General features: G+C 35.7%; 1 protein-coding gene across 1 annotated transcript; it reads left to right on the forward strand.

Moving 5' to 3' along the window:
* Nucleotides 1-5,691: 5,691 nt before the first annotated feature.
* On the forward strand, nt 5,692-6,834 carry LOC131008688 (uncharacterized mitochondrial protein AtMg00810-like). Its single transcript, XM_057935687.1, has one exon. The coding sequence runs from the start codon at nt 5,692-5,694 to the stop codon at nt 6,832-6,834; it is 1,143 nt and encodes a 380-aa protein (XP_057791670.1).
* Nucleotides 6,835-13,478: the final 6,644 nt, after the last annotated feature.

Genomic DNA, 13,478 nt, shown 5'->3' on the forward strand with positions numbered 1-13,478 from the left:
TGGTACATGAATCTCATTCTCGGTTGGAATAAGAAAATAAAATGAAATGGAGCTTTAGAAAACAAATAATAATAATAAAAATCTTGAATCCTTTTGTTTTCCGGCACGAGGATATAGTTCTAGATTTATCATCAGTTTGTTTTCTTTATTTAGGTCCCAATTAATCAATAATTTGAATTAATAAGGCACAAAGTATAAACCATATATATTACGAGTGTATTTATCAATCAATTAATAAATTTTTTAAGCTCGACTAACAACTCAAATAACTCAAATTTTATGAATTACTAGTACGCCCGCTCGTGCGATGCACGATCAACATCAATATTGAATGATATTTTAAATAAATAAATATATATTAAACATAATTTAAATATAAATAAATGCAAATATGAACTTTAAAAAAATTAAAATTATCCACGACATAATCTCAATTAAAAACATGAATTTGAAAATGTTTGCATTTTCAATTTTGTATTTATAATTTTTGAAATACCAATTAATTAATTTTAATTGGTAAAGTGTATAAATATATAAATCATCAAATATCAAAAGCAAGTATAAATAGTAATGAGTATCATTGTGTATCATATAATATTATAAGATGAACAAAACTAGAGTGGATTTTGAAAATAGTCACTTTGGAATAGTAAATTTAAAAATTGGCCACTGAGAAAAAAAAATTAAAATTAAAATTGGCTACACTTACCATTTTATCCTTGCATATAAAAAATTCAAAAATTATACGCGCATTCACACCCAGTTGAATTCACAACCAGCATTCATTTTAGCAGTGAATTCAAGTAGTCGTGAATTTGAGTTTTAAAATTTGAATTCACAACTAAAAATAGTGTTATCGTGAATTCAAATCGTGAATTCATGTTTTAAAGCGTGAATTCACAACTATAAAATATTGTTAGTCACGAATTCAAGTTTTAAAGCGTGAATACACAACTAAAAATATTGTTAGTCGTGAATTCAGGCTTTAAAATTCAAATTCACGACTAGTTGAATTCACAACTAGCAATAGAGTTGGTTGTGAATTTGGGATTTAAAACTTGAATTCACAACTAACATCAGCTATTCAGTTGTGAATTCTAATATTAAAACTTGAATTCACAATCAAAACAACTAGTTGGGAATTCGAACTTTAAAACTCGAATTCACAACCAACACTAACGATTCAGTTGTGAATTCATCGAGCTGGTTGTGAATTTTAATTAGTTTTAGTTGTGAATTCATAAATCTGATTGTAAATTCAAGAACATTAAGTTGTGAATTCATAAATCTAGTTCGAAATTCAAGAACATTAAGTTGTGAATTCATAAATTTGATTGTGAATTAAAAAAATATTAATCAATTGATGCCTGTAGAGAATACACAAGTACAACTGAGCAGAATTTTCTCTGCGATGATAAATTTAACGGTTCTGTAATGACAAATAAACGACTCAATTTTGTGAGCATCGCATTTTTGTTATCCGAGCATCATCACACAAATCGAAGGCAATTTACTTAATTTCAAAAAATATCTACCTAATAAACGCAGTAGAACTAAACGAATTGTGCTCACATTAAATTAAAGCAAATAAATTAATTGTTTATGGGTCAAGTAAAAAAAAATTAAGGGTTATTAGCCTGTAAATACATGAACTTTTTATATTTTCTAAAATTTAACATGACTTTTATTTTTAGCCCACAAATACACGAACTTAGCATTTTTTCTGATTTTTGACATCGACATGAAAAAACTCTATTTATTGTTGAGGTGGAGGCCGAAATACAAGACGTGGACTACGAAATATGCACTTGAATAGAGTAATTTGATTCATTATTTTGATTAGAGAGTGAATGACATGGTATACCGGCCTTCACGTTAATAGTAAATTAGAATTTTTTCTTGTCAATGTCAAAAATCAGAAATAATGCTAAGTTCGTGTATTTGTGGGCTAAAAATAAAATTCATGTTAAATTTCAGAAAATATAAAAAGTTCGTGTATTTACAAGCTAATAACCCAAAAAAATAATTGTTTATGAGGAAAACATATGCATCACATCCTGGAATACCAATTCCCGCAACGGCACAATCGCGTAGGTGTGGAGACGAATATCTTCATGTTAATTAACTTTGAAACACAAAGTAAAAGAATATTTTGTTAATTAAACTAAATGTGTAGTGTATTTGTGAGGCTGAATTTGTGGCTAATTTTTTAATTTTAATCTTAGGAATATTTTGTACTTTTACACAAAAAGTGGCCAATTTTTAAAGTTTTTATTTGATAGGCTAATAATTAAATTTACTAAATGAAGTGGCTAATGTTGGAATATAAAAATAAACTTGATTTTTTGAGTGAAGATATTTTAAAAGAAAAATATAGAGAATTCTAGAAAAAGTAAGTGAAGATATTTGTATTAGAAATATCTAGAATCAAGATATTTTAGAAGAAAAATATAGAGAATTCTAGAAAAAGTAAGTGAAGATATTTGTATTAGAAATATCTAGAATCAAGATATTTTAAGTAGAAAAATCTAGATAGAAAAAATCAAGAGAATTCTAGAATTCTCACTTGACTACTATATATATGTGGAGGTTGTATCAATTGTTTAGAATGAAGTGAATTGAAGAAAAATTGTGTTAGTAAACAACAATCCTCCCACTCAAATTCCTAAGCACACACACGTCCACAACCAATTTCTCCAAATTTCCTCCTACCAATTAAATAAATTCTCCATTATATATTCTTATATTTCAACAAAGTGGTATCCGAGCCATAAAATCCTACCTGTGGAATGGCCAACCTACAATCGTTTCAAGTCCCCATGCTCAACAAGAGCAACTTCGACAATTGGAGCATCAAGATGAAGGCGCTATTGGGAGCCCACGACGTTTGGGAGATCGTGGAGAACGGCTACGAGGAGCCGCAGGACGAGGCCGCACTATCCCAACAACAAAAGGATAGATTGCGAGACATGAGAAAGAGAGACAAGAAGGCTCTCTGTCTCATTTATCAAGCGCTGGGGGACGACGATTTCGAGAAGATCTCGAATGCGAGTACCGCCAAGGAAGCGTGGGAGAAGCTCCAGAACGCGTGCAAAGGAGCGGAGCAAGTAAAAAAGGTACGACTTCAAACTTTAAGAGGAGAGTTTGAGTCTTTGCATATGAAAGAGTCCGAGTCAATTTCGGATTATTTTTCAAGAGTCTTGGCGGTGTCTAATCAAATGAAAAGAAATGGTGAAAAATTGGAGGATGTTAGAATTATGGAGAAAATATTACGCTCACTAACTCCAAGATTTGAGCATATAGTAATCACAATTGAAGAAACTAAAAATTTGGAGGAGATGACGATCGATCTCTTGTTGGGGTCGCTGCAAGCATATGAGGAGAAGCAAAAGAAGAAGCAAGAAATTTCAGAGCGACTTTTAAAGTTGCAAGTAAGCTCAAAAGATAAAGAAGAAAGTTCGAGCAACAGCCGCGGACAATACAAAGGAGGACGTGGTCAAGGTCAAGATCGAGGCAGAGGCCGTGGACGTGGACGAGGACGAGGAGGCTTCGTCAACAGTGGTGAAAGAAATGAGTTTACAAGTGGTCGGGGGAGGAGCAACCCGAAGTCGAGGTACGATAAATCCTCAATAAAGTGTTATAATTGCCATAAATTTGGGCACTATGCTTCCGAGTGCAGAAGTGAAAAAGTAAAGATTGAAGAGAAGGCCAAGTATGCCGAAAGTACAAATCAAGATATTGGAAGTGTGCTTCTGGCATATAAAGGAGAAGCTGGAAGACAAGATGACACGTGGTACCTCGACACTGGTGCTAGCAATCATATGTGCGGGAAGAGAAACATGTTTGTGGAGCTCGATGAGTCGGTAAGTGGCAACGTCTCCTTTGGTGATGAATCTAAAATTCCAGTTAAAGGAAAAGGGAAAATTTTAATTCGCTTGAAGAATGGAAATCATGAATTTATTTCCAACGTTTATTACGTGCCCAATATGAAAAATAATATCTTGAGTTTGGGACAACTCTTAGAGAAAGGTTATGATATTCACATGAGAGATTATAACCTTTCAATAAGAGATGGCAAAAATAATCTTATTGCCAAGGTGCCAATGTCTAAAAATAGAATGTTCTTATTGAATATTCGAAATGACGTGGCAAAATGCCTGAAAGCGTGTTACCAAGATAAGTCTTGGTTGTGGCATCTTCGGTTTGGGCACTTGAACTTTGGTGGATTGGAGTTATTGTCAAAGAAGGAGATGGTGAGAGGACTACCATCCATCAAGCATCCCGATCAACTGTGCGAAGGTTGTCTACTCGGGAAGCAGTTCAGAAAGCCATTCCCAAAGGAGTCAAGCTCAAGAGCTCAAAAGCCACTGGAGTTAATTCATGCTGATGTGTGCGGGCCAATCAAGCCAAGCTCCCTCGGTAAAAATAATTATTTTCTGCTCTTCATTGATGATTTTTCTAGAAAAACGTGGGTATATTTCTTGAAGCAGAAGTCAGAAGTATTTGATGCATTCAAGAAGTTCAAAGCTGCCGTCGAGAAGGAGAGCGGACGAGAAATCAAAGCCTTGAGGTCTGATCGAGGTGGAGAATTCACATCAAGGGAGTTTCTAGAATTTTGCGAAGCAAATGGAATTCGACGGCCCCTGACAGTTCCGAGATCCCCCCAACAGAACGGAGTGGCGGAAAGAAAAAATAGGACAATCATGGAGATGGCGAGGAGCATGCTAAAGACGAAGAATCTGCCTAAAGAGTTTTGGGCCGAAGCAGTGGCGTGCGCGGTGTACCTATCCAACCGATCGCCGACAAGGAGCGTGTGGGGAATGACTCCACAAGAAGCCTGGAGCGGGAGAAAGCCAGGAATTTCCCACCTAAAGGTATTTGGGAGCAAAGCCTACGTGCACGTACCAGATGAGAGAAGGAAGAAGCTCGACGATAAAAGTGAAGCATTCATCTTTATCGGGTACGACTCTAACTCTAAAGGCTATAAGTTATATAATCCAAATACCAAGAAAACAGTGATAAGTCGAGACGTGGAGTTCGACGAAGAAGGAGTCTGGGATTTCAGCTCCAGCGGTGACTTCACCTACATCCCACAGTTAGAAGAACAAAGAGCAGAAGAGCAAGTTGGAGAAGTCCAACAAGAGCTAGTTGCTCCACCAGCTTCACCAGTGTCAGTCACTGAAGACTCGCCACCATCTTTCTTAAATGAAAGAGCCACACCACGAGCAAGGAGTTTGGGCGAGATATATGAGGATACTGAAAGGTTAGAAGATCTCACCTTGTTTTGCCTATTTGCTGATTGTGAGCCTGTTAGCTTTGAAGAAGCAGCAGATAGTGAAAATTGGCGAGTCGCGATGGATGAAGAGATCAAAGCCATAAAGAAAAATGATACATGGGAGCTCGTAACACTACCTAAAAGGGCACAAGGCCATTGGAATCAAGTGGGTGTATAAAGTTAAGAAGAATTCCAAGGGTGAAGTGGAAAGATATAAAGCGAGGCTTGTCGTGAAAGGATATAGTCAAAGAGCTGGAATCGATTATGATGAGGTATTTGCTCCTGTCGCTCGCTTAGAAACTATTAGACTAATACTCTCTCTTGCAGCCCAAAATAGATGGAAGATTTATCAAATGGATGTCAAGTCAGCCTTCTTGAATGGGTATATAGACAAAGAAGTCTATATCAAGTAGCCAATGGGCTACGAGGTGAAAGGGCAAGAAGATAAAGTCTTGAAGTTGAAGAAGGCCCTATACGGACTAAAGCAAGCACCAAGGGCATGGAATAGCAGGATCGATAAGTACTTGGAGGAGAATGGCTTCACCAAATGCCCTCACGAGCATGCCCTCTACGTTAAAGTCAATGGAGAGGATATATTAATTGTGTGCTTGTATGTAGATGATTTGATCTTCACAGGAAATAATCCAAAGATGATTGAGGAGTTCAAGAAGGCCATGTCAAAGGAGTTTGAGATGACAGATATTGGGCTGATGGCGTACTACCTCGGCGTGGAAGTCAAGCAACTCGAAGATGGGATCTTCATCACACAAGAAGGATACGCCAAGGAAATTCTCAAGAAGTTCAAGATGGAGGACTGCAAAGCAATCAACACGCCAGTGGAATGCGGGATAAAATTATCCAAGAATGATGGAGGAGAAAAGGTGGACCCGACATTGTTCAAGAGCTTGGTTGGAAGTTTACGGTACTTAACTTGTACAAGGCCGGACATTCTTTATGCGACAGGACTCGTGAGTCGCTATATGGAGAATCCAACCACTACGCATTTTAAGGCGGCGAAGAGAATACTACGATATCTCAAAGGTACGCTCGACTATGGCCTATTATATTCAAATACTGATGATTATAAGCTTGTTGGCTATAGTGATAGCGATTGGGCTGGAGATAACGATGATCGAAAGAGCACAAGTGGCTTCGTGTTTTTCATGGGAGACACTGCCTTCACCTGGATGTCAAAAAAGCAACCTATAGTGACGTTGTCAACGTGTGAAGCTGAATATGTGGCTGCCACATCCAGTGTTTGCCATGCAGTTTGGCTACGAAGTTTACTGGAAGAGCTTGGATGGCCACAAAAGGAGCCAACAACGATTTGCGTGGATAATAAGTCAGCAATCGCGCTCTCAAAGAATCCGGTGTTTCATAATCGAAGTAAGCATATTGACACCCGCTTCCACTACATCAGAGAATGCATCGCAAAGAAGGAAGTTCAAGTGGAATACGTGAAATCACAAGATCAAGTTGCAGACATCTTCACAAAGCCACTCAAGCATGAAGATTTTATCAAGCTGAGAAGTTTGCTCGGAATGACAAATCAAGTTTAATGGGGAGTGTTGGAATATAAAAATAAACTTGATTTTTTGAGTGAAGATATTTTAAAAGAAAAATATAGAGAATTCTAGAAAAAGTAAGTGAAGATATTTGTATTAGAAATATCTAGAATCAAGATATTTTACAAGAAAAATATAGAGAATTCTAGAAAAAGTAAGTGAAGATATTTGTATTAGAAATATCTAGAATCAAGATATTTTAAGTAGAAAAATCTAGATAGAAAAAATCAAGAGAATTCTAGAATTCTCACTTGACTACTATATATATGTGGAGGTTGTATCAATTGTTTAGAATGAAGTGAATTGAAGAAAAATTGTGTTAGTAAACAACAATCCTCCCACTCAAATTCCTAAGCACACACACGTCCACAACCAATTTCTCCAAATTTCCTCCTACCAATTAAATAAATTCTCCATTATATATTCTTATATTTCAACAGCTAATTTCATATATTAGCTCACAAAACTATTTATTTGCATATAATTTAATACTCCCTTCGTCTGCCAAGATTATGTAAAAATTACTATATCGGGCATCTGCCAAAATTATGTTACTTTCCTTTTAAGGCAATAGTCCCACCATCCTCTTTAATATTTTATTCTTATTAACACTCTTTATATATAAAAAACTCACCTCAAATTCAATCTCAACCACACATCTCATAAAAGTGGTGGGACCCTTTTTCCACTACATCAAAATTATCACCAATTTTATTAAATCTTGTGTCCAAGCAATTTTACATAATATTGGCGGACAGATAGAGTATATTTTTTGAATGCATATTTATTTTATATTTATGTGGTCATTTTGTTTAAATACAAATTTTAAAATAAAAGTTTCTATGCAACATCCAAAGATTTGATTTTGCAGAAAAAACATGATTTGTTTTCATAAATAAAAGGGTTAATAGTATTTTATATCCCAAACTTTTAGCATTTTCCATAAAATATCCCGAACTTTCAGTTTTTCCTAAATAACCCTGAAGTTTTAATTTTTTTTTCCATAAAATATCCCGCTACACAAAATTCGATGATGAAAAGATGACAAAAAACCCCGACCTTCAGCATTTTCCAACAATGTTGGTTCCTAATATGATTTTTCAATAATGACGGTTCCCAAAATATTTCTTTCGGTGAGATAATTCATCTTTTCGTCAACGAATTTTGTATAGTGGGACATTTTGTGGAAAAAAACTAAAAGTTCGAGGTTTTTAGGGGAAAATGAAAGTTCGAGACATTTTGTGGAAAACACTGAAAGTTCGGGACCTAAAACACCATTAACCCTATATAAAATTGGTTAATTTATTAAGTTTAATTTTATAGTATTGAACAATGATATAGCATTACTCTAGTTGGGTTTCGATTTAAAAAAAATAATCTGAAAGTTAGTTCTATCAGTAAGTCGTAAGCCTATAGATGTCATGTAAAGTGAATAAGCATGACACAATTATTTTAATATGCATCAAAATTTGTATTTGTGTTATTTTACAAAATGAAATGCATATGATTTCATATTTAAAATTCTATTTATTAAGATCTATATATATAATTAATTATTTATCTACAAATTTATATTAATATAAATTTCACTTTAAAAAATTACGTACTTTGAAGATAAATATTTCTAAATACAAATATGGAGTAAGTTTCATCTTTTTAGTTTCATTAAATTGTTATAATAAAAAAATATAAAAAGAAAATATAAAAATGATATCTAATACAAATATAAAAAAATATAGATAAAAGGAATGAAAGATAAATAAGAACCCTAACATTAAGTTTGGTGAATGGGAAAGGAGAGATGATAGATGAGAGAAAAAATAATAATTTTATGATTTTAAATGATAATAAGTTATTCGTTTCAAATTTATATTTTGTAATTTTTATATCATATTAAAGATCTCATCGTTGTCTTTAATTTTTATGATTTCTCATAAAAACTTATTATGGGAAAAAATCGGGATATTATACTTTAATTAGATTAGAATGTAAACATTATAATGATGCATCACATAAGTACATAGTCCACCCAATTATATTATGTTGCTCAAAAGTTGTTTACACCTTGCACGTGAAGCTACATAATGCATACATGTTTTTGTAGGCATAATACAAAATCTCCTGTACACTCGGATGTACGGTACATACGGGTGGTACCCGATCCGAATCGTGACCTGGATCCGACTCAATTAGACTGTCCTACCCAAATGTCAAGTGTTAGTGTTATTTTGATATAGTATTAGTGTCATTTACATGTAGTGTTAGTGTTATTTTCAAAATAGTGTCATTTGTAAAACAAAATAGTGTTAGTGTCATTTCAAGAGCGTGTTAGTGTTAGTGTCATTTTGTGTTAGTATTAGTGTTATTTCAAAAAAAAAATGAATTAGGATAGTTCAACTAAATCAAGATCCGGATCAGATACAATCCGAGTGTACGGTACACCCGAGTGTACAGGAGATCACCTCAAATAAAAAAGACACCATGATAAGTGTCACCTTTCTGCCATAACTTGAACATGAGTCATTCATTAGGTCTTGTACGCCATTCACATTGGGAAGCTCAACAAGAAGTTTCATTAGGTCTTGTAAGCCATTCACATTGGAAAGCTCAACAAGAAGTTTAATGCATTCCCTTGCAAGATCTTTGATATCTCTAAGTTCAGTGTACGAGTTGGTTGTGTCTAATAGGAACACTCTTGTTTATATGGAGAATTTTGACCAATGCAATTAATAACATCCATGTGGGTCACATGAACTCTTGATTGATTTTTGAGTTGGTTGTGTCTAATAAGAACACTCTTGTTTATATGGAGAATTTTGACCAATGCAATTAATAACATCCATGTGGGTCGCATGTGGGTCGCACGAACTCTTGATTGATTTTTCAATCTTTTATATGACGTCTATAATGAAATGTTGAAAGATTTACATATTAGCTTATAAATATATAATTTTTTTATTATTATTAGTGAAGAGTCAAGTTAAAAATTAAAGGGTTTCTTTTTTAAATTGAAAATTTTATAATTTTTAATAAATAATTTCTTTACTAATGTATATTTTATAATTTTATTAATATTATTTACTAATAATTTACATCTACTTTCAGCTGACTATAATTTACTCCCTCCATCTCATTATTGTTGGTCTGTTTTCCTTTTTGGGGTGTTTCATTAATATTGGCCCGTTTCTATTTTTAGTAATGATTTTACACTACAAATAATGTGGCCTCACACATCTTTACACACTTTACACTACAATCTTATATTGTCCTAAATATCCGTGCCCAAAATAAATAGGCCAACAATAATGGAACAGAGGGAGTAATTTTTAATAAACATTAGTACGCCCTCCAGTGTGCATGGATTACGATATATTTATTTATTTAAAAAATTTTAAATTATGTAAAATGTCAAAATGTAATTACTTTTGAGTTAGATTAATGTTGGAATATAAACTTGATTTGAATAGATATTTTGTAAAGAATATTCTAGAATTAGAAGAAAAGAAAGAAAAAAAGAAATTAGAAGAAATTTGTAGAAATATCTAGAATAATTGAGAATGAAGAAAAATGTAGAATGGTTGAGAATGTATTAGAGAAAGAAGAATAATCTAGAATAGTTGAGAAAAAGTTAGAATGAAGACAACTAGCTAGAACTAGAGAATTCTAGTGTGTATAGAGAATTCTAGAAAAGTATTAGAAAAATAATAGTTGAGAATATTCTAGAGAATGTAGGAATCATGTACTCACCACTATAAATATGTAACTATGTTGTGGAATTGTAAGTAGAGAAGAAAGAAAGTTAGAAAGGAAGTGAATTGAAGAAAAAATTGTGTTGGTAAACAACAATCCTCCCACTAAAATTCCTAAGCACACACACGTCCACAACCAATTTCTCCAAATTTCCTCCTACCAATTAAATAAATTCTCCATTATATATACTTATATTCCAACAAAGTGGTATCCGAGCCATAAAATCCTACCTGTGGAATGGCCAACCTACAATCGTTTCAAGTCCCCATGCTCAACAAGAGCAACTTCGACAATTGGAGCATCAAGATGAAGGCGCTATTGGGAGCCCACGACGTTTGGGAGATCGTGGAGAACGGCTACGAGGAGCCACAGGACGAGGCCGCACTATCCCAACAACAAAAGGATAGATTGCGAGATGCGAGAAAGAGAGACAAGAAGGCTCTCTGTCTCATTTATCAAGCGCTGGGGGACGACGATTTCGAGAAAATCTCTAACGCGAGCACCGCCAAAGAAGCGTGGGAGAAGCTCCAAATCTCGTGCAAAGCGGAGCAAGTTAAAAAGGTACGACTTCAAACTTTAAGAGGAGAGTTTGAGTCTTTACATATGAAAGAGTCCGAATCGATTTCGGATTATTTTTCAAGAGTCTTGGCGGTGTCTAATCAAATGAAAAGAAATGGTGAAAAATTGGAGGATGTAAGAATTATGGAGAAAATATTGCGGTCACTAACCCCAAAGTTTGAGCACATTGTGGTGACGATCGAAGAAACTAAAAATTTGGAGGAGATGACAATCAATCTCTTGTTGGGGTCGTTGCAAGCATATGAGGAGAAGCAAAAGAAGAAGCAAGAAATTTCAGAGCAACTTTTAAAAATGCAAGTAAGCTCAAAAGATAAAGAAAAAGGTCCGAGCAATGGCCATGGACAATTCGGGAGAGGACGTGGCCAAGGACAAGATCGAGGCAGAGGCCGTGGACGTGGACATGGACGAGGACGAGAAGGCTTCGTCAACAATGGTGAAAGAAATGAGTTTACAAGTGGTCGGGGGAGGAGCAACCCGCAGTCGAGGTACGATAAATCTTCAATAAAGTGCTATAATTGCCATAAATTTGGGCACTATGCTTCTGAGTGCAGAAGTGAAAAAGTAAGGATTGAAGAAAGGGCCAATTATGCCGAGAACACGAGCGAAGCAAATGGTAGTGTGCTTCTGGCATATAAAGGAGAAGCTGGAAGAGATGACACGTGGTACCTCGACACCGGTGCAAGCAATCACATGTGCGGGAAGAGAAACATGTTCGTGGAGCTCGATGAGTCGGTAAGTGGCAACGTCTCCTTTGGTGATGAATCAAAAATTCCAGTTAAAGGAAAAGGGAAAATTTTAATTCGCTTGAAGAATGGAAATCATGAATTTATTTCCAACGTTTATTACGTGCCCAATATGAAAAATAATATCTTGAGTTTGGGACAACTCTTAGAGAAAGGTTATGATATTCACATGAGAGATTATAACTTTTCAATAAGAGATGACAAAAATAATCTTATTGCCAAGGTGCCAATGTCTAAAAATAGAATGTTCTTATTGAATATTCAAAATGACGTGGCAAAATGCCTGAAAGCGTGTTACCAAGATAAGTCTTGGTTGTGGCATCTTCGGTTTGGGCACTTGAACTTTGGTGGATTGGAGTTGTTGTCAAAGAAGGAGATGGTGAGAGGTTTACCATCCATCAAGCATCCCGATCAACTTTGCGAAGGTTGTCTACTCGGGAAGCAGTTCAGAAAGCCATTCCCAAAGGAGTCAAGCTCAAGAGCTCAAAAGCCGCTGGAGTTAATTCACGCTGATGTGTGCGGGCCAATCAAGCCAAGCTCCCTCGGTAAAAATAATTATTTTCTGCTATTCATTGATGATTTTTCTAGAAAAACGTGGGTATATTTCTTGAAGCAGAAGTCAGAAGTATTTGATGCATTCAAGAAATTCAAAGCTGCCGTCGAGAAGGAGAGCGGACGACAAATCAAGGCCCTGAGGTCCGATCGAGGCGGAGAATTCACGTCAAGGGAGTTTCTAGAATTTTGCGAAGTAAATGGAATTCGGCGGCCCCTGACAGTTCCGAGATCCCCCCAACAAAATGGAGTGGCGGAAAGAAAAAATAGGACAATCATGGAGATGGCGAGGAGCATGCTAAAGACGAAGAATCTGCCTAAAGAGTTTTGGGCCGAAGCAGTGGCGTGCGCGGTGTACCTATCCAACCGATCGCCGACAAGGAGCGTGTGGGGAATGACTCCACAAGAAGCCTGGAGCGGGAGAAAGCCAGGAATTTCCCACCTAAAGGTATTTGGGAGCAAAGCCTACGTGCATGTACCAGATGAGAGAAGAAAGAAGCTCGATGACAAAAGTGAAGCATTCATCTTTATCGGGTACGACTTTAACTCTAAAGGCTATAAGTTATATAATCCAAATACCAAGAAAACAGTGATAAGTCGAGATGTGGAGTTCGACGAAGAAGGAGTGTGGGATTTTAATCCCAATGGTGACTTCACCTTCATCCCACAATTCGATGATGAAAGGACGGTCGAGCAAGTTGGAGAAGTCCAACAAGAGGTAGTGACTCCGCCAGCTTCACCTATACAAGTTACTGAAGACTCGCCACCATCTTTCTTAAATGAAAGAGCCACACCACGAGCAAGGAATTTGGATGAGATATATGAAGACACTGAAAGGTTAGAAGATCTCACCTTGTTTTGCCTATCTGCTTATTATGAACCTGTTAGTTTTGAAAAAACAGCAAATAATGAAAATTGGCGAGTCGTAAGAGACGAAGAGATCAAATCAATAAAGAAGAATGATACGTGGGAGCTGGTGACACTACCGGAAAGGCACAAGGCCATTGGAGTCAA

Source organism: Salvia miltiorrhiza, chromosome 1, assembly GCF_028751815.1.
Source record: "Salvia miltiorrhiza cultivar Shanhuang (shh) chromosome 1, IMPLAD_Smil_shh, whole genome shotgun sequence".
Taxonomy (NCBI): Eukaryota; Viridiplantae; Streptophyta; class Magnoliopsida; order Lamiales; family Lamiaceae; genus Salvia; species Salvia miltiorrhiza.

Bases quoted from the DNA above. Each gene is read 5' to 3' on its own strand.
- LOC131008688 (XM_057935687.1), top strand. From the start codon at position 5,692: ATGGGCTACGAGGTGAAAGGGCAAGAAGATAAAGTCTTGAAGTTGAAG.